We start from the raw sequence: 8,366 nt of genomic DNA, 5'->3' as shown, positions 1-8,366 counted from the left end.
TTCCACAGCGAAGTTCTGGCTCCGCCGGTGAGCCCAACTCAGGCTAATTTCGCCCTATTTTGTCAACACAGGTGGTCTCGCCTGGACAGATTTCCTAGATTGTTCATTAGTTCTGTGTGTACGAGATTGTTCATTGTCTCTTTCGCAAAAAAAAAAAAAGATTGTTCATTGTCTCTGTGTGAACTGTGAAGATGACAGGAAAACGAAGTCTGTCAAGATAAATGTACAACATGTTAGCCAATAGTTCAACACAGCAGGCCGAACACGTTAGACAATAGTTCAACACAGCAGGCAGTTACACAATAGTTCATTCAACATAACAGGCTAAACACGTTAGGCACTACTTATTTAGGGGTCCAATACATATATACTGATCCTAACATTGCTACTCTGAGTCATACAGATCCTCATCATCAAACCTTTAAGGTGCAAATAGCTCACTTAAAAGTCCATTATCGACCAAGCAACCTTCACCCGTATCTTAGTGACACCAATAGTTATGACTTCTTCTCTACCGTTGATCTTGGTCTTGGGAGTAAAATCAATCTTAGTGACACCAATAGTTATGACTTCTTCTTCTCTACCGTTGATCTTGGGAGTAAAATCAATGGTTTGTTTAAACTTACCATCGTCACTGGTTTCAGCAACAATTATCAGCTTATCCTTCACATACACAGATACGATGGATCGCAAAAGCTTGATAGCTCCAGTACCATCACCAGTCATGCCACCAGCCACTTTACTATCGTAAAGCACAATGGTGTTCAGGATACCGGTGGTGTGGGCAGTGATCTTTCCATTAAAGTCTCCTTGTAGAACTTCAATTGTAATAGTACCCTCCACTGCATCTTTAACAACTCCGTACAACACATCCACAGTACTAAGCCTGGTAGCAAGATTGTCACTTTCAAGCACACATTGCTTCAATCGTCGACGTTCTATGCCATTAATAGATAACATTCCTTTACTGAGTTCTTTGTCCTGCCCTTGATGATCCTTAATCTTCAAATCAATCTCAACATAGTTTGGACCTATCAATGCGAGTCCTCGTTTTGGACCTGTCAAGATCAAAGATTCATCCTACAAAAAAGTTTATGTTAGATTTCTCTAAGTACAATGCTGTAATCAAAATAGAATGATTACAGCCAACCAGCATATGTAAACTCCACAGATGAAACAGTTAATGATCAGTTTACATGTGGGTTCATATGGTTGTACCATTAAGCATGATGTCGATAATTTCCCTAATATAAGAAACAAAAAACATTATGCCAAACGGTTCAAATATAGTTTCATTAATGCATTATATTAAGTACATACTTATATTCACATAAATTGTTGCAAAAAAATGTTTAACTTTAGGTTTATTCTGTTCCACAAAATATCCACACCACACCCTAGAAACAGCAATGTACTTCTATTGGACAACAATTGGATCAGTGTGTAAACATTTCGCGGAATCCCACAAGACAAAGGATGTTGCATCACCTAGTTCTCTGTACCAGTTGCTCATGGACCTTGGGATGCTAAGTGTGACTACCAAAAAGACTTGAAAACTAACATATCACAAGTTACCCTCCATACTGAGCATCTGAAAATTAGTAACATTTGGAAACTATACAGATTGTCTAATATTATGTGGATTATATTGATCAGTAGCGTGTAAATTTCCACCTTTCAGCACCAAAAATAAATTTAAAACAAGAAACGAGGATGAATATCACACTGGTAATTGACCAACTAACCACTAGTGATAACTTTGTTGATCAATAGAAATCAATTGCAGGCCAGTGTAATGTTGCAATCCTTGTCTAAGTCACACCTAATAAATATACAAGCAGTTCTTCATTTGGAGGAGTAGTGTTGCCAATCGGCCCAATGTACATACCTCAGAGTTGATGAGTTGGCATTGATCTCTCTCACGGCAGAAGAGATAAACACACCTCTTGTCCAGACTGTCTTTGGCAATGACAGTGCCATACACATTGATAGGGAAGCCAACATCCGAGGTGGTTATTCTGACAGAGAAGAAGTTTAGTCCCTCACACAGCTCATAGTCGTCCTTATTTTTGTAGACAGCATCAGTAAATCTCATCGGACCAAGGGGCGCTGTGGTGTGAAAAGTAAAATGAAAGAATCAAGATAGGCTCTATAAAAATAACACTCAAGCTGCTAACAGGTCAAGACGATATAGTATAAATGTTGAAGTACACATGCACTTGCCAATCCAAGACAACTGATGACCTCCGCTCAAGTAGACCAACAAAACATATTTGAAAGCACAAATTAACATAGAATGGAGTATAATACTCTGATCTGATCGTGTAAAATTTTGTAATTGTCCATGGACGTCAATGCAGTGGATATGACTAAAGGTCAGGGCAGGGTAGGGCAGAGCAGAGGAATTGATGTAATCAGAATTGAACACGGACTGTTACCAGAATCCTTTGGTCATATAAGATTCAAACTAATAGTTCAAGATAGTATATAAACGGTGAAGCACAATTGCAATTTCAAATTCAAGAGACAGAAATTCAGACAGTGATAGACAAACAAAAAATATTTGAAAGCACAACTTAACATAGAAATACTCTGATCGTGTAAGCAATAGGGTAGGGCAGAGCAGGGGAATTGATCTGATTAGAATTGAACCAACGGAGATGGACTTACACTCCTCATCGAGATCGAATTTTGTGAGGTCGGCGAAGATAAATCTGGTGTAGTACTCGCCACCTTGCTTGGGGTCGAAGTCGAGGACGGTATCTTGCAGCATCCGCTGCTGATCGTTTTGTTTCTTCTTCCGTGCCATCTGCCGCAGAAACTGCATCCGTTCCGCCTCCTTAGCCAACCGCTTTGCCTCGTCGGCGTCGACGAAAGGTTCCAGGCCTGAGAGCTTCTTACCACAATCCTTCACCACGGAGGAGAGTCTGTCAGAATCCGATCCCACGGAGGCACGCAGGACGACGGGCCGCGGGGTGAAATCGCGGCGCCCGCAAGGCATGGATACGCTATCATCCGCCATCAACGCAACAAAGCCGCCGCCGCCGACCGAGGAAAGGAGAAAGAACTAGGGTTTTTGAGTTCCGCTCACACGACGAGGACGACGAGGATGAGATGAGATGAGATGAGATCTTCGAGTATCTTGTGGATCATTGGATCAGGGCCTTGGCAATGGTTTGGGCCTATGCAGGTTGCACGTAGCTAAGGCACCCAATGTCCCAATCTCATCTATGCTGTTCAGGGCCGGCACATGCATGGACAAGGAGATGGTCATGGAGTTGGTGCTGAAGAACGACGAGCCTCGCCCTCGCGGCAGCGAAGCTGACATCTTGGGCGTACGTGCTCCCCATCGTCGGGCCCCTGCCCTGCACATCGATCGGCAAGAAGAGCACGTCTGGATCCTTGGCCCCCGCTCGGCATGCATGCATGCATCCGCTTCGAAACTGACTCGCTTTTCGCTAGGCATGCACCCAGGCAAAAAGGCAAAAATTGCCGAGGCCGTCCGGCGCCATGAGTCCAGCCCATCGGCTCTCGACTCTCACGTTGCTCCGTTGATTCGTCGAAGAAGACGTACAGGGCGTCGCGAGCGAGAAGTAGCGGCTGGCGGCCGAACGCCTCCTCCCCCAGATCTTGTTGGCACGAAGGAGACCGCATCGTGAGCATCGGCTGTTGGCGGACGCCTCTGCCCTGATCCGCGGCGGCGTTGTCACATGGAGGTTCGGTTCGTTGCCGCATGAGTGCACTAACAGGCGACGAAAAACTTCTAAATTGTTTTCTACTTTTACATTTGAAATATGAAAACGAAAACGAAAACGAAAACGGTAAAGTCGGACACGAAAACGAACGCGAACTTACGAAATATCAAGAATTTCGAAAACGAACCAATTCGAGGAGATTTATATCAAACACGGTCGATATACGAAAACTCAATACGAAATAGTATTGAAATACCGATGGGTAGTACCAAGTGCATAACTAAGTATATACATGATCAAGTTTAAGTGCATATAATAATTAAAAAGTGCATGATCCTTGGTCTTAGGTATTTAATATAATAGCCCACACATAAATAAGAAGAAGCAATTAATAGCTAGCAGGAACACAGCTAGCTACCAGTAGAAATAACACAGATGCATGATGAGTACTCTGTAATTGAGCTGTGTGACCGTGCACTTGACTAATTTCGGTTTAAACCATATTTTGAATTCGAAATATTTCAAATTAAAAGTAGAAAAGTAGAAAACGGTCGAAAAATGTCTAAACCGTTTTCTACTTTTACATTTGAAATACGAAACATCTAAAATACAAAAACGAAAACGGTAAAGTCGGACAAAAAAATACGAATTCGATTCAGATTCAATATAGAAAACGGTTCGGCTCGGTTAGTTTTCATCCTTACGTGTGCGTCTTCACTACTGTTGCGCTGGTGGCCGGAGAACCGAAATTAAAGCCACATCTGCATTACTGCCAATGCAGCATGTGCCCTTTTGTGAGCTGAAGCAATCGTTGCATGCAACTGCTCTGCGTGCGCATGCTTCTTTAATCCATACAACATGTGCGTGCCCCAACCTGACGACGACCGGAGAGAGCAAAAAAGACGGCAAGCTGCTCTCATTTCGAGTTGGCCGGGTCGGGCGCCGCCGCCCGCCGGCCGCTCTGCAATCATGCCGTGCAAATGAGCAGCATGCCGCGACACAAGCTGCTGAGCCGGCCGGCCGGATTTCCTGGGGACTTCAGAGTTTTTTTTTTTTCAGGGACGAAATCACGGGACAATACAGCCAGTTCGGCAAGCAGATCCATTCATCTTGGGCGTGTCAATGCAAATGCATGCATGCTTTAGAACACGGTGATGATAAGATAAGATATGATACTGGCTGACCTTTTAGTTTAGCTGCACCGTACCTACACTGATTGGTCGTACTAGCTAGCTAAATGGCCTCTGCTGAATACCTGAATACTCTATTCTGTGTTCTCTGTACTGAGATGGGAAGCTGCAACAATCCTCTGCATCAAACGATATCCACTACAGAGTCTACAGTACATTTGCCGCGCGCTACCTCCGGCTGTCTTTCATTGTGTCTAGGGGTATAGGAACGGTAACATTTTTGTTTTATTTGACAATTAGTATCAATCATGGACTAATGAGACTCAAAAGATTTGTCTCGCAAATTATCCTCTAGATATGTTTTTAGTTTTATAAATAGTATATATATTTAGTACTTCATGCATGTGCCCAAATATTTGATGTGATGAGTGATAAAAAAAATCACAAGTAACCAAATAGGGTCTAAGGCTATCTCCAGCGGGAGACCTCTTAGTAGACCTAAATTCAAAATGAGTTTCCAACATAATATCTATAGTTTTCAATATAGTACCTATATGAAACACCCATTTTAGATATTAGGAGAGACATAACCCAAATATAAGTATTCTCTCTCCTCAAGACCCATTTACAATAAGAATTTTATTTTAGGTTTAGTTGTTGGAGAAGACTAAAAATAGATATACAACGTTTTATCTATAGTGCTACCTAAGGCTGTCTCCAACAACACCAACCCAAAAAGAAGACGCATTCGATGATTTAGGTCCTGCCGTGGCAAAGGATCGGGGACCTAAAATTTACCAGCTCCAACAACCAACGCAAATGGAGACCTAGAAAGGGTGTGGCTCATCCTCGACTTCCCGGCATCCGCGGCCACAACTGCAAGCATGGGGAGTCGCCATCCCCATCTCCTGTTCGCTCCTCTGGCTCCCCTCCCCCACTCCGCTCCTTGGGCTCCCCTCATGTCTGCTCCTCCAACTCCCCACCCCTCCCATTCTAGATCCCGAGCGGCGCCGCCACATGGCGCCCGCCGCGCTCCCCTCCATCCCCACCTCCGACGAGTGGCCTCGGCCACTCCTACTACAAATCGTTCGCCACCCCCATCTCCTCGTCCGCTCCTCCGACACCGTCACGCTCCCTCCGACCCTGCCTCCGTCGCGCTCCCCTTCGAGTCGTTCGCCGACATCAAGGCGCCCGCCGGCGAGCTAGCTCCAGTCACCCCCTTCTCTCGGTAGGGTTGGCTCTGGTCACCCCCGTCCCTCGGTAGTGGGCCTGGCGTTGCGTGGATGGAGACACAAAGAGATAGAAGGAGGACACATATTTGCGTTCTGTGTCACCCCCGACCCAAAATGGGTACTGTGTTTGCCTGCGTCGTTGGAGCCTGCTTTTTGCCCTTAAAAACATTGTGCACGATGTATTTTGGGTAAGGGTTGCATTATGGGTATCTTGTTGGAGTCGGTCTAAACTAATTCAAATGGGTATTATATTTTTGGTAAGGACTGTGAGAGACAGTCTATCACCGCCGGGATCATCCCGTGTGCCTGATTCTGCGTGGAAGGTCTTGGCCGGACGTCGCATCATATCAGTCAAACGAATAAGGCGTGGTATTTTGGATTTCCGGCGGCAACGCGCGCGTTCCTTGGGTGAATCATCTCGATCGGCATTTTGGGCTAGCCCGGCGGTAGCGACTGCGATCGAAGGCGAAGACGGCCAGGGCACCGATCCAAACACCGACGACGCGTGTGCCTTGTTCGTTTGGGCTTATCAGTCAAAACTGTCAGCCATTCAGCAGTATTTTTTTTCTCATAATAAATCAGCAAACTGTACTTTTTGTCATGACTTATGAACCAAACGAATAAGGCGAACCAAAAATTTTTCAAAATTTCCTATCACATCGAATCTTGCGGTACATACATGAAGCACTAAATATAGACGAAAATAAAAACTAATTGTACAGTTTATCTGTAAATCGCAAGATAAATCTTTTGAGTCTAGTTAATTCATGATTTAATAATAATTGCCAAATAAAAATAAAATGTTACGATACCCAAAACTAAAAAAAAATCGAAACTAAAGGCCTTGTTTAGTTGGACCGTGTACGTGCCTACGTGCGTGCAAGGGCGGAAAAATTAGAGGTAAGTGCATGCATGCGTGCCCCATTAACTTGCCACGAAAAGCCCCATCGGATCTCGGCGAAACAGACAGTTAGTCGTCGATCGTCGTGATGTGGTCGCCGGCCTGGTGGGGGGATACCGTACGTACACAATTTCGATGTCTCAAATTTCTTCATTGCCTTGTGCCATTCTTCTTTGGCCTTGTTTACTTCCCAGAAAATTTTGCAAAATTTTTCACATTCTCCGTCACATCGAATCTTTAGACACATGCATGAAGTATTAAATATAGACAAAAATATAAACTAATAGCACAGTTTGGTCGAAATTGACGAGACGAATCTTTTGAGCCTAGTTAGTCCATGATTGGACAATATTTGTCAAATACAAACGAAAGTGCTACAGTGTCGATTTCCCAAAATTTTTCGGAACTAAACAAGGCCTTTGATTTAGATCTTCCTCTCCTCTCCACGAGCAAAATATGCGCGCACCATGCAAGCAGACAGACCGCGCATGCATGCAGACAGCATGCAGAGGAAGAAAATTCGGTCGAAACAGCAAACAACTATCAGGACAATCGAACTTTCAAATGCTTGCAGTGTCGGCCAAGCAATCAACTCGATTTTTACATGGAAAGGGGAAAAAAGGTCATCATAATAAGCTTCTAGAGATCCGTGATGCCTGGTGTCTAGTAGAGATCTTTTCAGTAATTATTTGGTCTTCAAGCAGTGCATGGTTAATTAAGAATGGCATTTTCCCTTTAAGATGCAAAATTAAGTTTAACTATTTATTATGTATATATATAAACCATTCCAAAACAAAATAGGGGGAAAAAAAAGGCAATGCTACTCACTCCATCCTGTCTCTATTCGTAAGTAGCAGCAATCATCGAAGAAATGCAGGATGATCTGGATTTTAAAAATTTGTCAATAAATGTAAGGGCTTTTAGCTAGCCTAATCTACCAAATAAATGAACAGAAAATCGGCAGTGTGCAAGTCGGCACTCGGCAGGCGGGATGCCAAACAGCGCCTGGCTATCCTGAAACGTGCGCAAACCACAGCGTGTAGTGTGGCATCTGGCTGCCGGCATGCCACGTAGACGTAGCAGGACTAGCAGCTGGCCTGGCCTGCAAGTAGCTACGAGTAGTCGGCTGCGACAAGGACAGGCCACCTCATCCGTGCCAAGCTAGCAAGGGAGTACTCCCTCACTAGCTGTAAAGAAAATTGTTTCAAAAAAAGGTTTTGATTAAATATTAGAAATATAAATCATAAATAATTTTTAAGATGTTGAGTCTAGAAATGTAAAAAAATATATAAATATATTTATCTTAAAAAAATACTATCATATATCACTTTTAAATAAATATTTTTATAAAAATAAGGAGTCAAAGTTAACCTTGGAGACTATATTATATTATTGTACTAAATAATTT

At 43.5% G+C, this 8,366-nt stretch overlaps 1 protein-coding gene across 1 annotated transcript; it reads right to left on the bottom strand.

The window, feature by feature from the left end:
• On the bottom strand, positions 221–3,022 carry LOC8066964. Its single transcript, XM_002441790.2, has 3 exons — positions 2,671–3,022; positions 1,889–2,109; positions 221–1,080 (listed from the first exon to the last, which is right to left on the bottom strand). Exons 1-3 carry the CDS (start codon positions 3,020–3,022, stop codon positions 442–444), a joined length of 1,212 nt encoding a protein of 403 aa, XP_002441835.1. The 3' UTR covers positions 221–441.

Source organism: Sorghum bicolor, chromosome 8 (assembly GCF_000003195.3).
Source record: "Sorghum bicolor cultivar BTx623 chromosome 8, Sorghum_bicolor_NCBIv3, whole genome shotgun sequence".
In the NCBI taxonomy this organism is placed as follows: Eukaryota; Viridiplantae; Streptophyta; class Magnoliopsida; order Poales; family Poaceae; genus Sorghum; species Sorghum bicolor.
The sequence above is the reverse complement of the archived record's forward strand: the minus strand, read 5'-3'. Positions and strand labels throughout refer to the sequence as shown.

Coding starts and splice junctions, on each gene's coding strand:
- LOC8066964 (XM_002441790.2), bottom strand. CDS start 3,022: ATGGCGGATGATAGCGTATCCATGCCTTGCGGGCGCCGCGATTTCACC. Junction 2,110..2,670: donor ATTCGATCTCGATGAGGAGT/GTAAGTCCATCT, acceptor TTCACACCACAG/CGCCCCTTGGTCCGATGAGA. Junction 1,081..1,888: donor GCCAACTCATCAACTCTGAG/GTATGTACATTG, acceptor ACTTTTTTGTAG/GATGAATCTTTGATCTTGAC.